Source organism: Silurus aristotelis (genome assembly GCF_946808225.1).
Source record: "Silurus aristotelis genome assembly, chromosome: 13".
Lineage (NCBI taxonomy): Eukaryota > Metazoa > Chordata > Actinopteri > Siluriformes > Siluridae > Silurus > Silurus aristotelis.
The window spans coordinates 20,768,367-20,794,499 of NC_139586.1; the positions used below are offsets into that span (position 1 = coordinate 20,768,367).

The following is a 26,133-nucleotide window of genomic DNA, read 5'->3' on the forward strand; positions in this document are numbered from 1 at the left end:
AGTGATGCCCACTGAGACTGGTACCTTTTGAAAAAAAAGCATCAGCAAAGACAGCTGTCTCAATTAGTGTCAGAAGAAATTGTTTCCTTGTGGATTTCTTTAGCAACTGTTGTGAAAAACACCAACAAGCTTGCCTCTTCTCCGTTTCTATTTCTTTCTTTCTTTATTCTCGTCTCTTCTCCTCTAAGCATCCGCAAACGAAATTCTCCCTCTGCTGTCAACAACTTAAGCACTGTAGATTTTGAGCCAGATTCCAGAAGTTTTTTCCTTCCACAGTGCCTTGCATTGTAACTAAATCTGCACGGTTTCTCCCGAGCTGAATAACACAAGCTGTTTTGAACATTGAGTCCATCCAGACTTCCACATCCTCCATAACGAACTTTTAGAAGGAGCTTTCCGTTTATCAGTGCCAATAGTCGGGTGCTTGGGGGGAAAAAACAGTCCAGTGCGTGCTTCAGCATGGAAGCTGTAACATAATGTCAGGTAATATTTAGTTGAAATTGACTTATGTGGGCGAGCTAAACACCACACACCCTCATATTTCTTCACGCTGGGTCATATTTGCTTTAGTCCTTCTGCCACGCATTTTTCTTAATTAAATAAACAGCAGAAGCTTTGCTTTGTCCCACTTACTCATTAGTCTTCATCTTCAATCAAACCCAAGAACGTGTGTCAAATAATGAAACATAGAACATATTCTGAGGCAAAACATTTGACGTGTTTCCCTTTTGAAGGGAAAAAAATGACATGGCGTTTAACCTACTCCCCTTCTTTCTTTCCTGTATTGTGGTTAGTGAGTCTGAGGAAGTGACTCTGACAAAACTGGACAGTTGAAGACTGGAATAATATTTCTTGGTCTTTTTCCAATCTTTAACAGTCTATTTTCAGTGAGCCTGTGCCAACTGCTGCTTCAGATCCTTGTTCTTGAATGACAGGAGTGGAACCCGATGTGGTCTCCTACTAATGTACCCCATCCACCATTCACTTTCAAAGTGCTGTGAATTCTGGATGATTTTCTGCTTCCATGGTTGTAAAGAGAGCTTATTACATTTTTTTTTACCATCATATACACTCCTATTTTGTTTATAATTCATCACTGGGTCTTGATTCAGCTGATTGAAACCTTTTACATCCGTAGAAAATGTTGTTGCATTTAGACTGTATATTTATTATTATTATTATTATTATTATTATTACTGTATTTTTCGGACTATAAGCCGCTACTTTTTTCCCACGATTTGAACTTCGGCTTAAACAACGAAGCGGCTAATTTATGGATTTTTCTGGGGTTTTTCCCGGTTTTACAAACTTCAAGCCAAAAAACTGAGTGCCATAACATTAGACCAATGGAATTTCCGAACGGAAACAAAAAAAACGCACCTCACGTGTTCTGAGCTGCACGGTATCTGGAAAAAAAATTCCACCGGTATTGATTTTTAAACGCACGACGATGCCAAAAGAAAAACTCGAAAGAAATAGTTGTGTAAGGAAGGAGGAAGACAGTGAAAAATTACTTTCTTGGTAGGCTACTGTTTAGATACAAGCCGTTGTAACGCGTTGAGTCTGGGTGAAGGGAGAGCTCGCTAACTCCAGTTCCAACAGAAATCATATGAGCACAGACAGGTTTCCAAAACTCGTGCTTTTTTATTATTCTTGGCAACAGCGTTACAGGTTAGACAAAGAAAATTAGAAATGAGCATCAGAAAATAATAAGGACATATTCCTCGGTCTTGCACACATGCAGTAATACCGGAAAAAATGCGGCAGCAGCCTATTTCCAAAATGCCGCTCTACTCTATAAGGAGCCACAACATATTTCACCTGTTAAACCGTGTAACAGACTTATTGTTAAAGCCTGTGTAAAGTTAATTAGTTTCAGTGTAGACAGGCTTATAGACAGGTGCGGCCTATTTATGTTCAAAATAAAAATCTTTGTAAAATTCAGTGGGTGCGGCTTATAATATGGTCAAATTGTCAAATTTAAATATGGACAGGTTAAAATTTTTTATTTTTTTACCTTTTCTTTTAAATTACCCATGGACCACCACCCTGAAAAATATCACAAGCTGAAAGCTTATATATATACAGTGAGGAAAATAGGTATTTGAACACCCTGCTATTTTGCAAGTTCTCCCACTTAGAAATCACGGAGGGGTCTGAAATTGTCATCGTAGGTGCATGTCCACTGTGAGAGACATAATCTAAAAATTCCAGAAATCACAATATATGATTTTTAAACTATTTATTTGTATGATACAGCTGCAAATAAGTATTTGAACACCTGAGAAAGTCAATGTTAATATTTGGTACAGTAGCCTTTGTTTGCAATTACAGAGGTCAAACGTTTCCTGTAGTTTTTCACCAGGTTTGCACACACTGCAGGAGAGATTTTGGCCCACTCCTCCACACAGATCTTCTCTAGATCAGTCAGGTTTTTGGCCTGTCACTGAGAATAATGGAGTTTGAGCTCCCTCCAAAGATTCTCTATTGGGTTTAGGTCTGGAGACTGGCTAGGCCACGCCAGAACCTTGATATGCTTCTTACAGAGCCACTCCTTGGTTATTTTGGCTGTGTGCTTCGGGTCATTGTCATGTTGGAAGACCCAGCCTCGACCCATCTTTAATGCTCTAACTAAGGGAAGGAGGTTGTTCCCCAAAATCTCGCAATACATGGCCCCGGTCATCCTCTCCTTAATACAGTGCAGTCGCGATGTCCCATGTGCAGAAAAACACCCCCAAAGCATGATGCTACCACCGCCATGCTTCACAGTAGGGATGGTGTTCTTGGGATGGTACTCATCATTCTTCTTCCTCCAAACACGTTTAGTGGAATTATGACCCAAAAGTTCTATTTTGGTCTCATCTGACCACATGACTTTCTCCCATGACTCCTCTGTATCATCCAAATGGTCATTGGCAAACTTAAGACGTGCCTGAACATGTGCTGGTTTAAGGAGGGGAACCTTCCGTGCCATGCATGATTTCAAACCATGACGTCTTAGTGTATTACCAACAGTAACGTTGGAAACGGTGGTCCCAGCTCTTTTCAGGTCATTGACCAGCTCCTCCCGTGTAGTTCTGGGCTGATTTCTTACCTTCCTTAGGATCATTGAGACCCCACGAGGTGAGATCTTGCATGGAGCCCCAGTCCGAGGGCGATTGACAGTCATGTTTAGCTTCTTCCATTTTCTAATGATTGATCCAACAGTGGACCTTTTTTCACCAAGCTGCTTGGCAATTTCCCCGTAGCCCTTTCCAGCTTTGTGGAGGTGTACAATTTTGTCTCTAGTGTCTTTGGACAGCTCTTTGGTCTTGGCCATGTTAGTAGTTGGATTCTTACTGATTGTATGGGGTGGACAGGTGTCTTTATGCAGCTAACGACCTCAAACAGGTGCATCTAATTTAGGATAATAAATGTAGTGGAGGTGGACATTTTAAAGGCAGACTAACAGGTCTTTGAGGGTCAGAATTCTAGCTGATAGACAGGTGTTCAAATACTTATTTGCAGCTGTATCATACAAATAAATAGTTTAAAAATCATATATTGTGATTTCTGGATTTTTTTTTTTAGATTATGTCTCTCACAGTGGACATGCACCTACGATGACAATTTCAGACCCCTCCATGATTTCTAAGTGGGAGAACTTGCAAAATAGCAGGGTGTTCAAATACTTATTTTCCTCACTGTATATATATATATATATATATATATATATATATATATATATATATATATATATATATATATATATATATATAAACTGCTGCTTGTGAATAAAACCAGTATAATGTTAAATTTAAGACATCCGAGTGCTTTCTATACTTCATGATGCATGTACCCTTTAATTCTGACTGCCTGGATGTTTATACGTATGTTGAAGCATAATGTCATGTCAGAGTGTAATTATCATACTGAAAAAAAACCCCCAAAAAACAAGATAATAGCAATATGGAGTGACAATCGGCAGTAGTGTTTTCACTTTAATACAGCAATAATTGCAATAAGCATAGCTGGTGAATCTTTTTGCCACTCAGTGGTAGTCATGCTTGGCACAAATGCAATTTATTCCCAATTTTTTTATTTGTTTGTTTATAAGTCAGAATACATCTCTAGTAAGAAGACATCTGACATTGCTGGCAAGCCATAATTTCTTTACTCAGTTTCCACCAGTTAACCAACATGTAGCAATTAGTGCAGTCAAAATAAGTGTTAATGCAGAATAGTTACATATTATTTTGATGTATTAGTTTGTCATATGTTGAGGCGTAAATCTAAACAAACCATTTTGTTAGCACAAAATGATATTTTTACACATGACATGAAATTCCCTGCTTAGTAGAGGAATGCAGCATGTTACAGTACATGTATAGAGATTGAGAAATGCACAGTCAAGGTCAAGGTGATTCACATCACATCTGCTTTTTAAACATCCATACCTGCATTGTTGTTATAATCATTTCCACTATCCTGCATAGGCATTTGAATACATTTCTGAGCATGGCTATGGAGATTTTTGCTAAAACTGCACTAGTGTTGGTTGAGGTACAGCCGATGTTTAAATTTATATTTACAGCTTTTGGCATTGATTAACAATGATCTCATTTATATTACTGATCAGTTAAGATATAATGGCCTTGATCAAGATTTAAGTAATGGCAGCATGGTGGTGCTGGGATTTACAATCACAACCTCCTGAGCAAAAGTCTAGTGTTTGAACTACTTCCGCTCCAAACTTGACAGCCCATACCTTCATGGAGCTCGTTTTGTGCATTGTGATGCTGGAACAGATTTGGGCCCCTTAGTTCCAGTGAAGTGAAATTGTAATGATACAGCTTATATGGCAACAGTTTAGGTAAAACCCACAAATTAATGTAATAGGCAGGTATCTGCAAGTTTTCTTTTGGAGTGTGTTATGTTTTTGCTGTGGTCACTTCAGTTTGTCTTCTGCACTAATATACTCAGCTGAACAACCAACCCAAAGAATTCCAATTCAACTCTATGTCTATTCGCTATTTGAGAACACAGTAGGAAGCTCATAAGCTCACACTGAGTGCGAATCATAGCAGCTCTGTTTGCACCGATCTCCAACTGACACACTAATACACCAGAACGATTCCTTTACTTAACTCTTTCAGACCAAGAGTGTGAAGAAAACATGATTCTTCATAAAGAGTTTCTTCATAAACATTAACATTATATTTATTTTATTTTAACTTATTTGGTGAAGGCTATTGTTTACAATGATTTGCAACCAGTCACTGATGCACAGTCGAGGGTTTAAGGTCATGTCCAAAAGACCAGCAATGGCTTTCTGACAGGGAAAGCCAAAAAGCTGTTATACAGCCTAATAACTTCAGTTAATTATAACATCATATATAAGATTTAGGTTAACGGTGCAGCTTCTGCAGTAATGCGGTCGATGTACCGGTCTGTCGTGGTGAAGAAAGAGCTGAGCCGCAAGGCGAAACTCTCGATTTACCGGTCAATCTACGTTCCTACTCTCACCTATGGTCATGAGCTCTGGGTCATGACCGAAAGGACAAGATCCCGGATACAGGCGGCCGAAATGTGCTTTCTCCGCAGGGTGGCTGGGCGATCCCTTAGAGATAGGGTGAGAAGTTCGGTCACTCGGGAGGAGCTCAGAGTAGAGCCGCTGCTCCTCCACATCGAGAGGGGTCAGCTGAGGTGGCTCATCTGTTCCGGATGCCTCCTGGACGCCTTCCTGGGAAGGTGTTCCGGGCACGTCCCACTGGGAGGAGACCCCGGGGAAGAAATAAGGACACGCTGGAGAGACTATGTCTCCCGGCTGGCCTGGGAACGCTTCGGTGTCCCCCCGGAAGAGCTGGAAGAAGTGTCTAGGGAGAGGGAAGTCTGGGCATCTCTGCTTAGACTGCTGCCCCCCGCGACCTGGCCTCGGATAAGCTGGAGAAGATGATGATGATGATGATGATGGTTATTTCAGAATTAGCTGATGAGTTTTTTTGTTCGGTACACATGTGTACCAAATGCAATCCTTTTTACCTGCGGAACATATTTAAAATCTACAGGTCCCTCTAAAACATATTAAGCGGCGGACCGCAAGTTTGTCTCCGCTTCGCACCTTGAGGGCATTTTTTAAAAATTGTTATTAAACTTGAAAACATACACAACAATGCCAGGGGTATTAAAAAAAAATTATAATTTTGTTTTGTGCATGCATGAAAACTCTTAAGAATCCAAAGCATTTTTCCATTTATTTAATTGTATTATTTATTTTAATTTGTGTTTTTAATTGATTGCACAATTGAATCAATATAATAAAAATTGCATTAATTTGAATTATACTATTTAGTTTTTTATAAAATATTTTTTTATATATTATTTAACCAAGCAGGCAGTTGATTTAAAATTGTTTTAAAAATGTTCAAATGTTGCGTTAATAAACGACAAGCAGTTTTATGTTTTGCATTTCTTCTTCCTACCTACCAGAATCGAACCTGTAGTCTTAAGTCTACAAGGTTGCTGATGTTTTATTTACCACTCTCATTGATGCAGTTAACAAGATCTGGTGATGACTCACTCAGCTTGATATATTGTTTATGTGTCCTTGCAAGGCCTAACACACTACTAAACTTAGATCTGGGGGGGATATCAATCATATTCACATTATTTATCCTTTCCCATCTCATTCTTAGTCTCTGATAATGGAGTCAGGGAGTGAGCAGGTGTATGCAGTCAGGTTTATACAGCTGCTGATTCTGCTTGCCATGGTTTGCAGGTTTGGTGTGGCAGATATTGTGTAGAATGGCACTGAACTAGAGAAACTCTTGGAACAGGTGCTAATAGTAGAAATTAATAATGCATTGGTGTTTATTTATTTGGCAGCCAGCTGTATCAAAATGAATTTACAAATGAGCCAATGGGATCCAAGCTGTGGGCTTATGGAAAATAGTAGCTAAAAGGAATAGTGTGATGAAAAGCATATTTGCATAATGTTTTCCCTTACCTTCAAAATAGCAGATTAGCCGAGAGATGTTTGGGTTCCATTGTTGTTGCTTTTATTTCGGCTCTACTTTAAGCAGTAAAAAAGCAAACAGGTAAAAAGTCATATTTTTGGATTAATGAAGTTTTTGTTTCAAGCCCCAGTATCACCAAACTACCACTCTTGGGCCCTTGAACATGTCCCTTAACCCTCTGTGCTATGTATTATGGCTGACCCTGCACTCTGACCCCAGCTTCTTTATTTGCTGGGATATGCAAAGAAAGAATTTCTCTGTGCTGTAATGTATATGTGACCTGTAAAAACCTGTAGAGATTTGACTAATCACTTCTTGTTGTCACTTGGTTTCAGAACACGGTATTACTTTGTACTATAAACATGAACAAAATCTTCACCTTGTAGCTGGTTATTGTTGGTTATACTCAGAGTCGGTTACTTAAGTTCAAAAGATTTGTTAATATTTAAGTTGGAAAGTTCTCTGTAATCAAAGCTGGGCTACACACAGATTTTCTGGCCGGCCTTTACTGGTTATTAAAAGCACCTCTGTGAAAGGGAAGGGGTAGCTCAGAGTTTAAGAAATTGAACTTTTGATTAGAAGGTCATGAGTTTAAATCCCAGAACCACAAGCCACGCCTGCTGAGCCCCTGAGCAAGGACCTTAACCCTCAACTGCTCAGCTGTTTAAATGAAAGAACTGTAAGGTGTCTTTCTCAATGGTGTATATATAAAACATTATGTAAATGTAAATGTTTTTGTTGTGTTTGGTTTTTAAGGGTGCATACGATACACTATGTTAAGAAAGCTCTAAGACACCTGAGCATCACACCCATATGTACGATTTGCCCAAATTGTTGCCACAAAGAATGAAGTAGAGAAGTAGACAGGATATCTTCAGATATTGCATTACAATTTCCATTTATTGTATGGAACTATGTGTTCCAGCAATACTATAATGTGGAGTGGAAGAAACTTAACAGAGCCCTGACCTCACACTAGGAGTCTGGTCAGGTATTTGTTGTGTTGTGGTGTTTGTAGTCTTGTCTGTAGGTATTCTTATGTATTAGTTATTTTAGTGTTATAGTGTGTAGCATGGAGTTGGTCCTAGTCCTGAAAACTTTGTTTTGCGCACTGCATGTGGTTGAAATGACAGTAAAGCCACTTGACTTGACTTTACCTAAACACCTTTGGGATGAACTGGAATGCTGACTATGTGCCAGACCTTATCACCAAACACAAGTTTGACTTCAATAATAGTGTCATAGTAGCTAAATGAGTACAAATCTAAGGTAGCTTAGTGGTTAAAGATTGGACTTTTGATCCGAAAATTAGAGTTTAAATCAGCTTGAGCCAGGCCCTAACCCCTAAACTGCTCTGCTGTATAAATGAGATGATGTGAGTTGTTTGTTGATCTGGATAAGTGTGTCTCCAAAATGGCATGCATGTATCTCCTCACAACCACATGCCAAAGTCTAGTGAAAAGCCTTTTTTTAAAGGAGGGTCAGACTTATTATAACAGCAAAGCGTCCAATGTGTCCAATACTATTAGAGTTGAACCTTATAGAGATGCAGTCATGTGATGGCTACGATTTGTAGTATGCTGTCAATTCTAGAACCCTGGTTATTGTGTTGTACAAAGTACTGATCTGATACAGGCGTTCTCAAACTCTCTGCAATCTTCAGCAACAATTTTCAGATACTTCATAAAACATATCAATGCACCAGATCAGTACATAAACATAGATTCGATACTATCCTGCATTTTAGGCCAGCATTACCTATGATGCATCACAGTTAATAACGGTTTCATCGCTGCAGTATAAATCAGTTTTGTGGGAGAGAAGATCAGTTTGGCGTGTTGCAGCTGACACAGCAAGGGGGAAATGCACGGAGAGAAAGGGTCGTGCCATGGAATTCACAGACAACATGAGCGCTCGGTGTTTTTTTTGAAAGCTTTTCTTTTTCTCCCAGGGCCATTTTTGGTTTAAATTTTCATGTATTATTACTTGGAATTTCCAAGACAGTTAAATGTGGGAGACGGTATGGGAAAAGATGTTTCCTAAAAATGACTTGCATGTACAGTATGTACAAGAGGTAGCTTTATACCACATATAATTATTTGTAATAAATTATTTAATTATTTTAAAATTAAAGTGTGTGTGTTTTATAGTGGCTGAAGAGAAAATCACTGACTGAGGAAATACCACACCAACTCTGAGAAGTCTGAAGGATTTAAGTCATTTCCTATACCATTATTGCTCTGACGAGAAAATTATAGGTTAATATTAATGTGCTCATTCTGATATTATTGGTTTTATAATAAGAACTCACACATGGGTGTATTAAGGTGGAGGCTTTAAATAATCTAAGCCGTATAGTACATCATATGGACAAAATTATTATGACGCCCGACTTTTCCAGCCATATGTGGTTCTTCCCCATACTTTCACCACAAAGTTGGAGGCACACAATTGTATTGGATGTCTTTGGAAGCGGTTACATTTAATTTTCCCTTAACTTGGCTAGCAGGCCCAAACCTGTTCCAGCATCACAATGGACATGTGCACAAAATGAGCATGGGTTAAAGTAAAAGATCTTGAGTGGCCTGCTATAAAGCTATGACCACAACTTTACTGAACACCTTTGGGATGAATTGGAACACTGACTGCACCCCAGGCCTCCTCACCCTACAGTACCATACTTTACTAACACCCTCATGGCTAAAAGACCAAAAGCATCTCAACAAGCACACTCTCAAATCATCTTCTCAGAAGAGTGGAGGTTATTAGAAGAGCAAATAGGCACTAAATGTGGAATTGGATGTACAAAAAGCTCATAAGAATCTTACGGTCAGGTGTCCACAAACCTCCATGTAGTCCATATAGTGTATATCAATTATAACATTTGATTGTACAGATTATAGTGATTTTTTGCTTAACTTTAAAAAAGAGATGTGTGCAGTGTCAGTGGTTTGTGACAGTCAGAGGTAAAGCTCCAGGATGGAGGTGACATGACAAGGTGTGGTTTTTTTACGTATTTTAAAGTGAGTGAAAAAACAACGTATTCATTGGGAATTTCCTGTGGTATCACAGAAATAAGATACATGGATGTCATGTTATCAGGCGGTTATCACAGGACATACACCCTATTGCAGTATAAAGTTTGGGAGTGTATTTTTGAACAGAGAATGATGCAACTGCTTATAATAAGCAGAAAAGTTTATTATATATTTGTGACTTAAATATAATGATGAATCCACATAAAGTGTGGATTTGCAAAGTGAATCCTTTTCTTGCTTTGAAAACACTTGAAAACCCCCTTTGGTCAAATTATTTGCGCATTTGTTCTACCTTAATGGCGTTCAGAAGGAGGATATGTCTAAAAGCACTGCATACTTTGATGGTTTGTACTTTGATCTGGTTGAAGAAAAAAAGAAAACGAACATATCCAAAATGCGTTCAGTCGGCAGCATGGAGGGTTTCTTAAATGGCTTTCGTTTTTTTTTGGTGGGAGTAAGAGATGAAATGGAAGTGTATGAGAGATGACGTTTCAGCTGTATGTGTGCAGGATGGCGTCCTGGCGGCTCTGAATAACAACAGTTTCGGTTTAGGCCGTGGAAATGATGGAGCTGCGATCCTGCTGAGCGTCTTACCGTTCCAGCAGCGTCACACTGAGACCTGCTTACTGTCTCCCAGCATGACACTGATGCTCCCCCTCACATGCACACATATACACACAGTCGGTACACACCGTTCTCCTTGCGGCTCTTTTCTTTGTCTCAGAGTTTCAGTTCGGATCAGTTGCAACTGGAGTCAGTGCTGTTGATGACATAAATTCGGTGTCATGTTTCCAGAGAATTTGAAAGTTGGGCGTGATTTTGAACCACATATGCAAAGCAAATGTTATTTAATCCTAATCCCTTTTATATACATGGAAATGTTTCATTTCTGTACGATCATGATGCAGAACGCAAGCGGTATGAGAAGTGCATTTCTGAGATACGGAGATGCTCCCTGTGGGAAAATATGGTAATCGACACCCACCAGTGATTGATGTATTGCACCATGATTGACACAATGCTGAAGGACAGGCTCCTGCAGTAACTTTATATACTACTCCAGCTTATTGTGTTGTTTCCTCAACATAAGTTATGGCCAGGAAGTAAACTTGGTGTTATGGCTGTTAGCTGCATCGATGTCTCAGCTACTGAATGCATCACATTGACAAGTAAGTAAGAAATAAAACAAGGTGTGCTGTTGTAGGCAAATGATCAGGAAGTTCATTGTTTTCTAATAACAGCACATCCAAAAGTAGCGAATTTGTTGTATTTATAGTTCTTTTAAATGCTTTTATTTTCTCTCCTTTGTAGTTTCCAAGAGCTTGAGCAGAAACCACAAAAGCACAAGAAAGGCTTAACATTTAGAGCATTTGGCAGACACCCTTATGCAGAGCAACTATCATTTATTTCATTCATGTAACTAAGCAGCTCTGGGGTTAAGGGCCTTTGTTTAGTTACCCAGGAGTGGTGTAACCTTAGGATCTAAAGTCCAGTCCCTTAACCACTAAGCTACCACCTCCTCTTAACAGTACCTCGAACTGTTACAAAGCATTGATACTGGAGACTCTATTCACAAATGATAAACAAACATCTCCTCACAGGAAACAGTCTATATTCGCTCCTTGTGTAAGGTGTTACTATAAGATAGGATTTGTTTTCCTGCAAATTCTTTATAGTCCGTGCTGCAAATGGAAATTGAATTGAAATTGAATTGAATAAGATCAGGATTTGATGAAAGAAACTCAAGAACTTCCCCGGAGCCACAGGTCCTATCTAAAGAGGTAGTGGTAGCTCTACTGATAAGGTTTCTGGTCAGGGATTTTAAGCCCCAGTACTGGCAAACTTCCACTGTTGGGGCCCTTGAGCAGGGCTGCCCCCAGCTTTATAATAAGCCAGGATATGCGAAGAAAGAATTTCAGTATGCTGTAATGTATATGTGACAAATGACCAGATTTTGCCTCTGTTGTACAACAGTTGGATAAAAGCATAAGTAATTGTAAAGCTATATGACCACTTTGCTGTGCACTGTATTCTGACTGATTTGTCAGGGTTTTCACATCACCGTGCATCTCAACGTCATCGTTACCTAGCTATACAGGTAAGATATAGCTTAAAAAAGTTTAAAAAAAAAAAGACGAAGAAAGGAAATAATCCCTGCTGTACTTTTTAGGACTGTTAGGGTCAGTAGGGTCAGTCCTGAGGGATATGCTTTTCACCTTTTTTTTTTTCTTCGTACATACCAGAAAATAAATAAACACATATGGAACTTGTAGACACGTTCAGGACACTCTGTCCTACATTTAGCTCAGTTGTTTTTGCTCTCTTCTGTCTTCTTTTTCTGAATCTTTTCTCACAGCATGGATTTATTATTATGACTGCTTTCTAGTACAAAATCCTTCAAAGCAGAAAATAAAACCATGTTAACATATTGTTGCTATTCAATAACCAAGTAAATAAAAAGAATGTCATATTTTAATAATTATATTGAATACATATTATTATATACATATTATATATATATATATATATATATATATATATATATATATATATATATATATATATATATATACATATTATATATATATATATATATATATATATATATATATATATATATATATATATATATATATATATATATACTTAATAGTATTAGTTGTTGATGCGTTACATCTTGAAAAATTATATCTGCTCGTTTTATTATTAATTGTAGTGCATAACATTGTTATCCAAAATAGAATGTACTGTTTGTAAGGCTTATGTCTAGGGACTACTTTACCCAACAGCCACTTCACTTCCTTGTTTGGCACAGCACTCAGACCTGTTCTTTGTCACTTTAATTAGCACTTGTATATATAGCTTCACCCGTCACCCCAGTCACTGTCTCACGTTCCTCTTTCATAGATGTTTTTATGGTCCAAATTCTTTGAATTCTGTCATATAATCAAAGCCTCAGACAGAGTCAATTGCAGTTTAGGCAGGTTTTACTGAAAGGTTTGCGAACAAGTCTAAAGCGTAATCCAAATATCAAAGTCTAAGTTCAAGCAAAGAGTCAAGCAAACGGAAAAACCATATACATGGTAATATAGAGACAAGAAAACCACACAACAAAAGATCGAAACCAGCGAAGCAAACATGATAACAAGGTTTGCTATATACTACTGCGAAGTATAAACAATGCTGGTACTTCGCAGTGTTTCTATGAAGGAATGTCCTATAAAAAGTCTACAGGTGTGTGTTATTGAGAGGTGTGTGTTATTGAGAACAGGTGTGTTTCATAAGAAGTTGGGTGATTGTAAGTGTGTGTGTGTGTGTTTGGTAGTTGGAATCTGTGGTAGCCATTTTTGTTGGCCATATGGGTTGCTGGAAGTAAGAGTTCTCCATAGACCTGACATGGTAGCTCAGTGGTTGAAGCCACATGGGGCTTCTAATTTAAATGACTTCTGATTGAACGGTTTAAATCCCAGGACCACCAGGTTGTCACCTTTCTAGCATTTGGAACTTTTCGTTCACCATATATTATAAGTCACAAACTCAGTGCAAAAGAGAAACCGGGAACAACACCTTCACAAACAGGAAGTTTAAATACGCTGCTGGGGCCAGAATGCAGAAACTATGAGTACCAAGTGTCATGTACATAATAAAAGGTCTAAAAGATTTTTAAGCATATACATTTTCTTATATATTACATTACATTGTTGTTTAAACTTTAACATAATTTTTATTTTATTTTATCATTTTTTTATTGTTCATCTTTGGAAAATATTTTTTCTAAACAAGGTAAAACAAACTAGATTTTTTCTAATCATTTATTATTAGATGATAATAATAATAATAATAATAATAATAATAATAATAATAATAATAGTGTATCTGTAGTATTTCCAAGTAGTGTGTCTAGTTTCAGTAAGTATCTTGTTACGATAAAAAAAAAATCAATTCAAGTAAAATACACGCTCTTCAGTTTTGGTTATGATGACACTTTTTTTAAAGGTGGCTGCACTTAATTATCACATTCCCACACATTACTAATTAAGTATTATTTTTTGCAAAAAGCAGAAAAAACACTAGTTGAGGCTCTGTTGTTATGGATTGGATTCAACTAATTTTAGACAAACATAATAAAAAGTAAGTAAGAACTTATATATATACATATGTGTATGTAATGACTTTAAGTTCAGAGACCTTCTGAGACCACTTTATAGGAACCACTGATCAAAAAGAAACTTCTCAGGCAGATCTTATATCATGTTTGGTTATTTCCACAGTGTCATGGTGACATTTTATGGAGAATATTTTTGTTCTATGTGACACTAACTTTGTCATCCTGAAGAGTCTTTAGTTTAAAGAACAGGCAAAACATATACATGTGGATTCAGATGCAGTACTTGCAGTCTGAGTACAATGTGTTGATCCATAGATTGATTCATAGAGGGAAGAGCAATAGTCCAGAGACTCAGAGCAAACAAAAGCCTGTCATATCGAGGGATACATTTTGAAGACTCGGAAACAAAAGAGAGGTTGGGGCTATGCGCCTCGTCAAACAAAGTAAGTGTCGCATGTTGTGTCTGCCCCGTCTGTTACCATGACAATCCAATACTTCCCATTATGCGGTAGAATGTAGCACCGTATGATATTTGGGTCTAGTGTCACGCCAATCACTGTTCCCAGTCTCTCCCCTCCAGAGCTGCTGTCCGTCCAGACACCCACGCACACACACGGCATTTTATGAGCTTCTATTTTCACGCCGAGATGAAAGCACCCGCGTATTATCCCGAGTCATTTTTCATATCCTGAGATCACAGCAAGTACTTTTTTTTTTGCAGTTTAAAACTCCGGCTTGCTGTGGAAACTTGGAAATGCGTGTGTTGTTGCTCTCTCTGATTCATTCTTTCATTCTCTCCCTGAGGTTCATGTGGGATTTAGCATGTTGGGTGCTATCCATGGAAGACTGCTGGTGTTCCAGGTGACCCAGTGTCCTCTATTTTTTTCCACATTTCTGGCATACGTCATCCGGGGCTTCACATTCGTTCCATGTCTAAATCTTGGAGGAAATTTAAAATGAGCGATTGACATTTCGTGGTTTTGGAAGCGCACCATTTTTTTCCTGTCACTTTGAACCCTTGAATACTTTGTCGTCAGGTGTTTGGATGTGCGTTATAAGACTCTGTAGGTGCGTTTTTCTGGAGTCAACAGTGTATAAAAATCAACCTGACCATTGACAAAACTTTTTTTGTTCATGTAGACGTTCACACAATGAGTTTCCAGAATGTTCTCAAGCAGACGACGAGACCATTGCGGTGTTATGACTGGTTTATAGTTTTTTATATGATGTGTTGCAATAACTTTTGGCTCAACGGGAAAAGTGTATAATGCTGTTACATTTGCACTTATATTACTTCAGCGATATTTTTATGCGCTTGGAGTTGTTGGGGAAAGAAATCTACAAATGGACCAGGAAAATCTAAAATATTTTTTATTGTGAATTTCCAGTGTTTTCTGTATTTTTATTCCAGAAATAAAACACCATCTGTTTGTTTCTATGAATGAGTCATGCAGATACCAACATCTTTGTCACCAGATTCTGTTTTTTTTTTGTTTGATTGTTTTTTTTTTTACTTTTTCTTATTTTACTCACTTCTGTGCGTGCTTTTGCTGCTCTGAAGTTAGCATGATTAGGGGTTCTTGAGCAAGGTCTAATCTGTCAAGTGACATCAAGTATCAGTCAATCAGTTGTGAACTGACCAGGCTTTCATATTTTTTGTTATATTTTATTGTTATATTTAATCTGTTTTTATAGTACAATCTTTCTTAACTGGTTGACCCCAGCCATCAAAGGCCATTCCATGATCAATTCCAGCCAAACTGGGATCCAAAATTTTCCAGAACAAATGTGACTTCAGAGCAAAACGAGCATGGCAGATAATCAATAGACACAACTGACCATTTTACTTAAATGTGTGTTTTGAAGAGATAAAATAAGCTAAAAATGACAGCTGTAAATAGTTTCGGTTAGAATCAAACCCTGAGACTTGTGTAAAACATTCCTCAAACCTAACATACTGGGCACCATGCTGGTGCCTTCCATCATTCATTGAGGTAGTTGGCTATGAAGGTTTTTATGTAACATTAGGATAGAAAAAAAAAAAACGCACAATAGCTGGTGTTTCCCCACAAATATCAAAATTCAATCATGGATGGATGAATGGATGGATGGTTCGATTGGATGGATGGATTAATAGATCAATAAAATCACTAAATCAGTTTTTAATCATTCATTTAGGAAATTTACATTATACAAGGGAATTGTTTAAGATTTCCAAAAGCTTTCTTTGGCAGAGAACCTCCTGCTTTACAATCTTAGTTAACATGAGAAGCTCAAATTTTGTCATATTTACAAGAGGCTTCTATATCACTGACTGTTTAGATGCTTTTACTTGATGAAGATGTTTTGTAAATGATCCCACAACATTAAATATGAAAGGATTATTATTAGGATAATATTAAATATGAAAGGATTAATAGACATGATCTGATAGATTTGATGGATAATTGCTATGGGGTAAACAATTAAGGTGAAAAAGTGTACTGTAAGAAAGTGCTGACACTGGAGACTCCTTCAAGAAAAGACAAATAAATGGATTTACAGTTAGATCTTTTTTTTTTTTTTTTTTTTAATGGAAAACTTAACCACTTAGGATGGTTTCCATCCCTTGTCATCACAAGAGCTAGAATGAATTCTGAAGCCATATATTTCACATGGTGTTATTTCATAAACACACTGTTTGTTGCCCAGTTCTTAGTCTGCAACTGTGCTGAGCAAAGCACAATCCCTATCCAACAGGAAGATTAACTCTCCTCCCAATTCACCCCTGGTGCACTTGCCTCCCTTTGGGCCTCATCCTATCACTGCTACTGTTAGCTGGACTAGAACCCAGCACTGTCCTGCCAGCTGCACATAATTTATAGTTATTAGACAGCAGAGGTTACAGATAAAACCCTGTCTGCAGAAGGAAAGCTGTTTTCTGGCTACAGCCCCAATGTCATGGAAATCATAGATAGCAGAAGCACAGGAGAAATCAGATTTGGGATACAGCTGGTCTGTTGTGTCCACGTGTCTGGCAACTATATTATGTGGACATATGAATTCAGAAAATTCTTATTGAAAAGAGGTCATGCAGTTAGTTGGTTGGTTGGCCAAAACAGTTAGTGCAAGCCATAAAATATATGATGCAGAATTAAAAAAAATTGTGGGTTTTGAACACATTAAAATTTTATTTCAGTGGAATTTGGCTAATAAGAATTTACAGATAAGTTACACTCCATTTAAAATGGTAAGTCTAGTTTGGGGGGAAGAAGCAAAACACTAGCTAAATGCTAGTCTGTGTTGTGACACTGAAACTGGAGTCTGAACAGTGTAATATGTAGTCAACAAATTGCCACACCATCTTTGTTCTCATGTAAACACTGTGTAGGTTGTGGTTTGATAATGCCTGTAGACAGAGTTGTGTTACCTTGGTCATAGCTGTGAAGTATTGATGGATAAAATAAAACAAAGCGATGCTTGTGGAATCAATCATTATTACAAAGGGATGTGCCCATTAACCCCCTCAAGTGGGCGGTTATAGGATTTATCTCCGCAGTCAATATGATGTCCAGTTTGAAATCCAGAGTTGTGACACCTTTTCAAAGTTTGGAGAGTTGCAGCGGTCCCACAGAGCATGTCTGATTTATCCTCTGTTGCCCCTTTCTTCTCTGACACACTTTTCTAATACCTAAGAGAATCAGCTCGCTCAAAGATAATGTTAGTTAGCATTTATTTATTCAGTTAGTTAAGATCAAGCCATTGATTTATCACTGATTTCATCACACTGTATCAAAGGCAAAAGATTTCAGGATTTTTAAAATAGAGTTTAAATGTTTATGGTGACAGAATGACAGATGTTCCTCTACTCTTGCTGTAAGATTTCTGATATTGTTATTTACTCAAATAAAAATGCAAATTCCTGAAAGTATCACATTTAGCGGATATTCTTGAGTCAATACTGTAGACTTGTACCTGGCAAACAGCTGCTGTAACCATAAAGACCACTCTGTGTTCATCTCAGCAATCTTATTTACATTAGGGTTATACTGAATATCTTTTCAACACTCTTAGTGCTCTTTGACCTAATAGTATACAGCTGTCGGAGCGTAATGCCTTATAATGATTTATAATCCAAAGATCAGTTTGACCCTGAAAAGGATGCGTTTCGATTTGAGTCTTGTTCCTCTCAAGATTTAATTTTTATTATTGTCTTAGGGAGTTATGATTTGCTGCTATCACCCTTGGCTTGCTCCTGAGGTTTCTAAATCGAGATCTGAATTTTTGCTTTGTGACAATGCTTTTTGTTATTTGAAATGAAGTCATGGTGACCTCAAGACCCAGATTTGACCAGTTCTTGGTTCTCACAAAATGCTGCTGGAACTGAAACGGTTTTGCCGGTCATGAACCAGTTTCTCTCTCAGAATAAAATGTGAAAAAGCCTCCTGCAAGATGTCAGTGGAAAAAAGTGTCAGCTCAGTGGTTCTGCTTAGGGAAATTTGAAAAGGACCGCTAAGAGCATTTGATGGTCAGATTCACACATGACCTGATTTTAGCATTAGAGCATCATCTTTATTGATTTTGAGCGGAAAAAAGTTCAGAACAGATCTGCTGTTAGGGTTTATGAAAGGAATGTTTTTTTCCAGTTTGGTGCACTTCAGAGTCACATTAATGTTCAAAACTTTTACATTTATCATAGAAAGAATTTAAAATTGAGGCAAAATACAGTCCAATTTTAAATCGGAACCGTTCAGGTTTTACAAGTGTTTCTCGAGATCGAGTTAAAGCTCATTGGAAAATTTCGAATTACTAGCTTGGGAGAAGCGTGTGTATAAAAAGAAGGTTAAGACGGTGCTTTGGCTTCAAGAAATTTGTGTCTGTTTTTTTTTTTTAAAGGAGTCTCCATTGTCAGCATCTATTAACAGTTACATCTCAGACACTTGCTGTAGTTTTTCTGAGACTGAGCGCTTTGTGGCTTCATGAGAACAAGCTTCATTTTATTTCCTAATTAACTTAAAGAATTGTATTTGTTTCTTATGAGTGTGTATTGACTGTTTACAGAGTAATTTGAGGGCATGCGCTGTCCATTCAGGCTTGTAGTTTAAACAATAGCCTGTGATTTAATGCATTAAACTATTTCACTTGGGTTTAAAACATTCAGAGTATATTCTAATGTTTCAAAAAGTGAAAATGGTTGTTTAGTTTCTGTTAGGTCTTAGGCTTTGTATTCAGGTTATCAGCACAAGCTAACTGCAAAGTGCATTTTCTAGTGGTGGCTGAACGGTTAAGGCTCTGGATTACTGATCAGAAGGTCAGGGATTCAAACTGCTGAGCCCTTGACCAAGCCCCTTAAATCTGTCTGCTTCAAGGGGTGCAGTATAATGAATAAACCAGTATCATGCATAAGCATAAATACATACATTATATAATATATATATATATATATATATATATATATATATATATATATATATATATATATATATATATATATATATATACAGTAAGGAAAATAAGTATTTGAACACCCTGCTATTTTGCAAGTTCTCTCACTTAGAAATCATGGAGGGGTCTGAAATTGTCATCGTGGCTGCATGTCCACTGTGAGAGACATAATCTAAAAAAAAAAATCTAATACAAATAAGTATTTAAACACCTGTCTATCAGCTACAATTCTGACCCTCGAAGACCTGTTAGTCTGCCTTTAAAATGTCCACCTCCACTACATTTATTATCCTAAATTAGATGCACCTGTTTGAGGTCGTTAGCTGCATAAAGACACCTGTCCACCCCATACAATCAGTAAGAATCCAACTACTAACATGGCCAAGACCAAAGAGCTGTCCAAAGACACTAGAGACAAAATTGTACACCTCCACAAGGCTGGAAAGGGCTACGGGGAAATTGCGAAGCAGCTTGGTGGGGGAGTGGTGGCTCCAGTGGTTAAGGCGCTGGATTACTGATCGGAAGGTCGGGGGTTTAAGCCCCGGTATTGCCAAGCTGCCACTCTTGGGCCCTTGAGCAAGGCCCTTAACCCTCTGTGTGCTCCAGGGGCGCCGTATCATGGCCGACCCTGCGCTCTGACCCCAGCTTCCAAGAAAGCTGGGATATGCGAAGAACAACATTTCACTGTGCTGTAATGTATATGTGACAAATAAAGGCTATTCTATTCTGGCTATTCCATTATAAAAAGGTCCACTGTTGGAGCAATCATTAGAAAATGGAAGAAGCTAAACATGACTGTCAATCTCCCTCGGACTGGGGTAGTCTCAATGATCCTAAGGAAGGTGGGAAATCAGCCCAGAACTACACGGGAGGAGCTGGTCAATGACCTGAAAAGAGCTGGGACCACCGTTTCCAAGGTTACTGTTGGTAATACACTAAGACATCATGGTTTGAAATCATGCCTGGCATGGAAGGTTCCCCTGCTTAAACAAGCACATGTCCAGGCACGTCTTAAGTTTGGCAATGACCATTTGGATGATCCAGAGGAGTCATGGGAGAAAGTCATGTGGTCAGATGAGACCAAAATAGAACTTTTGGGTCATAATTCCACTAAACGTGTTTGGAGGAAGAAGAATGATGAGTACCATCCCAAGAACACCATCCCTACTGTGAAGCATGGGGGCGGTAGCATCATGCTTTGGGGGTGTTTTTCTGCACATGGGACAGGGTGACTGCACTGTATTAAGGAGAGGATGACCGGGGCCACTTTTTGCGAGATTTTGGGGAACAACCTCCTTCCCTCAGTTAGAGCATTGTAGATGGGTCGAGGCTGGGTCTTCCAACATGACAATGACCCAAAGCACACAGCCAGGATAACCAAGGAGTGGCTCTGTAAGAAGCATATCAAGGTTCTGGAGTGGCCTAGCCAGTCTCCAGACCTAAACCCAATAGAGAATCTTTGGAGGGAGCTCAAACTCTGTGTTTCTCAGCGACAAGCTAGAAACCTGACTGATGGAGGAGTGGGCCAAAATCCCTCCTGCAGTGTGTACAAACCTGGTGAAAAACTACAGGAAACATTTGACCTCTGTAATTGCAAACAAAGGCGACTGTATCAAATATTAACATTGACTTTCTCAGGTGTTCAAATACTTATTTGCAGCTGTATCATACAAATAAATAGTTTAAAAATCATACATTGTGATTTCTGGATTTTATTTTTTAGATTATGTCTCTCACAGTGGACATGCAGCTATGATGACAATTTCAGACCCCTCTATGATTTCTAAGTGGGAGAACTTGCAGGGTGTTCAAATACTTATTTTCCTCACTGTATATATATATATATATATATATATATATATATATATATATATATATATATATATATATATATATATATATATATATATATATATACAACCTCTGACTAGTTACACCCAAATTAAATAATGCACTTAGTAGTGAGAAATGATATTACATTCACTTGATTTACATATTACATGTTAAGATTTTTGTTAGCCAATTGCAGACTAGTGGTAGCTAAGTGGTAGATGAAGGTGTAGAATTTCAGAAGGTTGAGTTCAAATCCCTGAATTCCCAGGCCAATGTTGGGCCCTTAAACAAAGCCCTTAACTCTCAGCTGCTTAGCTGTATAAATGAAATAATTGGAAGTAACATTGGGTACAGTCTTCTGCCAAATGCTATAAACATTCGGCAATGCAAACTAACTGTATTAACATTCTTCAAATGAATCATCTATCTATGTCTGTTTATTCCAAACTTAAGTTTTACTTTGTACTGTCTGTATACACATTTAATGAGAGGTTGTATATGGATGAGATACATTTTTGTTTGAGTTTTATAAACATTTTTTTGCAAGGTGAGTAGTGTGAACTAATTGCAGGGAGGAACAGTTGCTGTGGGTTGTGAGAGAAGACATAAAAAACTGTCAAACCATACACTATGGTCGGAGGAGTCATTTGAAATATCATTGTCATGTGTAATTTTCAGAAAATTTTCATTTGCATGTTGGTCGCTATGATAAAAAAAGAAAAAAATCACAGCTTTGTGTTGCATGTTTGCAGGCCAAAAAAAAACACAGCTGTGTGAGCTTATGGTTATCGCTGCTATAATTTAATTAAATTCATTTTGATTTGTATAGCGCTTTTACAAAAAACATTGTCTCAAAGCAGCTTTACACAGATAATGTGGTAATAAAAAATGAATATGTTCTTTATAAGTAAGTTTGTAAGTAAGTAAGTTCCTAATGAGCAAGGGACAAACTTACTTATACTTATAACATAAGTAATAATAGAAAGAAACTTGATTATAAACATAAACTCTATGGACAAAAGCTGCTTTAGAGCTCTGATCTCAACCACACTTCTGGGATGAATTGGAACGCTGACTGCACCCCAGGCTTCCTCAGTACCTAACTTTGCTAACACGCTTGTGGGTAAATGAGCACAAATCTCTACAACCCACACTTTATCTAGTGAAACGTCTTCCCAGAAGATTTGAGGGTATAATAACAGGAAATGGTTACTAAATGTGGAATGGGATGTTCAAATAGCAGATTCAAACCTAATGTTCAGGTGTCCACAAACTTTTGTCAGTATAAAACAGTAATTGTAACACCAGTCCTGTTTTGCTTTATCCCTATTTTATTTTATGTTTTGTCTAGTTTTGGCAAGTGCTTGCTTTATAGTATATGAAAAGTGAAAATATGTCTGTGTTTGTGTAGGCGTTTGTTTATGTCTTTTACATTGTTTTGATGCAGCAGAAGCTATGTAGAAGTATGACAAAAGTTCAGTCTTTTATCAGCATTTTGATTTTTTTTTTTATATTTCTCCTTCAACAATGTCGTTTTGAAGCAGAATTTTCTGACGTGGGCATAACGGATAAATCCAGAGTGGTTCAATTGTAGGGGAGGGTACAGGAGAACAGAGCTCTATGACTATAATTTGGCAGCAGTGTAAATGATACCATGGAATCAAGGTGATGATGATGATAATAATGATAGTTATATAATACAGTTTCATAGTGCTTTATGGAGAAATGCTCTCGCGCTTTTTAGAATTGTAGAATGTATTGTGAGCCAATGCAATTGTATAAAATTGGAACTGTGGTTTAAAGACCATTTAACTGAATTGTATTCACTTTGATATTAAGGCAACGGTAGAGAAAGAAACCTGTTTTCTTAATTATTTGCAGGAATTATATAACCACATTTGAAGTTTTGTCAATGACTGGGAAAAGATTTTATTATCCATAGTCAGATTTGGGGGGTATGTATACAGAGCAGGGTGACATACGTCCGACGAAATATAAAAGTAAATTTGTGTGACAATAGAGCAGTTAAGGCGGTTGAGTGTATGTGTTATGTGTATGTAATATAAGGACTTTGGGAGAATTTTGCTGATTTTGTAGTGCAGCTGGATTTGTGTTAACTGTCTATGTATGTGTGTCGGTTTTAGGCAGCTCCAGCAACAGCAGCAGGCGGAACTGGAGGTCCATCAGAGAGACGGCTTGACAGCATATGATCTCTCACAGGTACTTACATAAGTACACACACACACACACACACACACACAACCACGTGAACACAACTTTTTTACAATTTAATTGCATACACTTTTTCCTAATGAAAAGTATGACAAGAATATTGGAGCCACCTGGAAACTCTTTCCTGACTAAAGCATTAGGGCAGATGAAAAATCAAATGAAATTCTGCCCAGCAGAAAAGGCAATTATTTGAAGGTGAAAGGACGTGAAAGACGTGGCAGACGTGTATTACACCAACTTTACCTAGGTGACCTTTGTCTTGCGAATTTATAAACTTCAGTCTCAGCAGGGTACGCTGTTATAATAGAGCCGTCGCTGTCGTTGACATATGCTATGATTTTCTTTTTACTCTTGACATTCTTGCAAAATTGGCAGCTTTGGTTATGATACAGAAATAACCTCTGCCAACTGAAAATCGAATCCAGTTATGAAAAAAAATAACGACTTTCTTATATTATCCTGACATCATTAAACGCCATTTATGCTATAGAATTATTTCCATTTCACGGAGCCAACCTTTCCAGTGGAAGCCACCCACACGCAAGCTTTGCGGTTCTCTATGCATTCAGAGCGTGCCACTAAAGTTACATGACACACGCTATGTAGGATCTGGTCTAATTTGAAACACGCCGCTAGGCTATAGCAACCAGAATTAGTGCATAGCCGTTCAGTGAAGTCATGTGGTAGTAATCCGTCTTTGTCAAGCTCGTCCTCAGGCATGTTCGATGCACGCTTCTAAGTGTTTATACATATTTGAAATAGTTTTAGTGCTCTCCCAGACTTGATAGAAGCTAGAATCCATAAAGCTTTGCAATTTATTGAGAATCAGCGTTGTATATATTGACCTCTGTGTGTTTTTTGATGTGCACAAATCTGAAACAGGAGAGTGCTGTATTGTAAACAATGTAAGTCATGTTTATAGGTATGTAGTTTGAATGAAAAAGACTTTGATTGGTCTCAGCTAAATTGAATTCTTCGATTCTTAATGATTTTAATGAAATCTTTAGAGAAAAACATACTATATATTATATTATACACTATCAGGAAGTACGTCCGAGTTTCCAAAAGTAATCCATTCCGCCGAATCTTTGTGTTCTACTGTTTTCTACAATTGGTCTGAATTTTATTGTTCGCAGGAACGGGAAGTTAGATTGAAATCTTCAAACAGCATGACAATCACTCAAATATTTAGTCAGTTTCTGCATCGTTTTAGCCTCTGTTTAATAAGGCTTCCGTGCCGACGTAAAACTGTCCAATTCAAAGTATGCCTTTTTTACATGATACACTACTTCTTAAATTTTCTTCTCAAGCAATCCATTTTACTTGTTTAAAGTTTTTTTTTTCAGTTTACAGACAGATCCAACAGTGGAGACACTAAAACTGTCACTTCTATCATCACTAATGGCTTTTAATGAACTACTTTAAGACTTAGTGCGACTGATTTGACTGACGCTGCATACGGCCAAGCGCATTAGTCACAATTAAATTTCAAACAAAACCCAGTAATTACTATTTTTTTTCTTTTCCTAAAAAGCTCACTATGTGACAATCTGAAAAGTCTGCTTTCATGAAGGACACCAGGATTTGGAAGTGCTTACTTATAAAATACAGATACAGCCAATCAGATTGTAGCAATCAAGATTCTGAAGCTTGTAGACAGAAAAGTGTACAAAAGATTTCCTTTACTTTGAGTCGTGGATTAGTGTCTAGAATCATTTTGAATTTGTTTTTCATTTCAAAATGAAGTGAAAAGTCTGCTACTTATCAGGGTATGCTAACTAATTAATGCTGGGATGGTCTGCTGCAACTCTGAAGCTAAAGTAGTTTGCAATTTTCAATGGTTTTAATCCATTTATAGTTGCATTTAATGTTCGACCACTTTTTTCTCACGCTTTTTAAATTACCAAGACAAAAATATCTATATCTATTGTCTTGTCTACCCTTTATCTTTTAGCCATACATGTCTGTATGCTAGTTGTTACAATAGAAATGGAAAAAAACATTGCAACAAGTGCATGGGTATAAATCTGTGATTTTCCTGTTTTTTTTTTTTCTTTTTCTTTTTTTGCTGTTGTAGAAAATGAATCAGCCTTTTCTGGACTAATCACAATACAAGCTTTTGTGATTTATTTTATCTACATGGTAACACCAAAGTCCTAACACACATGTAATGTGCTGTATAGTTGTGCTTGTGTGTGGTTATGTATGAGGTGTGTATTTGTGCTTTCTGTTCGTGTAGGTGCCAGTGGGCGGCGTGGCAGGAGGTGTACACGAAGCAGGAAAGAGCATTGACAAAACGGAGACCCTGTTTTCTCAGGAGAGAGATCCACGTTTCGGGGACATGTACACAGGAATCTCTGGCTGTATGTATTATGCCTACGTATTATACATTGCACTATTTTGGGCTTTTTCAGACGAAAGATGAACAAAGTACCTACATCGTAGGTACTTAGATAAACATTGTGAGGGAGCTTTAGACACAGCCATTGTCAAAGTCTTGCAA

General features: G+C 37.7%; 2 protein-coding genes across 6 annotated transcripts in view; one reads left to right on the top strand and one right to left on the bottom strand.

Moving 5' to 3' along the window:
• arnt2 (aryl-hydrocarbon receptor nuclear translocator 2) overlaps window positions 1–26,133 on the top strand; it is a 129,618-nt gene that overhangs the window by 76,772 nt on the left and 26,713 nt on the right. For all 5 annotated transcript variants that reach the window (XR_014536402.1, XM_083559156.1, XM_083559158.1 and 2 more), the window contains 2 exons: window positions 23,543–23,618; window positions 25,870–25,993. Coding sequence is in view for 4 of the 5 variants with exons in the window: in XM_083559156.1 (XP_083415282.1) it covers window positions 23,543–23,618; window positions 25,870–25,993 (200 nt within the window). In the remaining variant the exon portion in view is untranslated. The remainder of the gene's footprint in view (window positions 1–23,542; window positions 23,619–25,869; window positions 25,994–26,133) is intronic.
• stard5 (StAR related lipid transfer domain containing 5) overlaps window positions 1–26,133 on the bottom strand; it is a 423,751-nt gene that overhangs the window by 44,088 nt on the left and 353,530 nt on the right. The window lies entirely within an intron of this gene.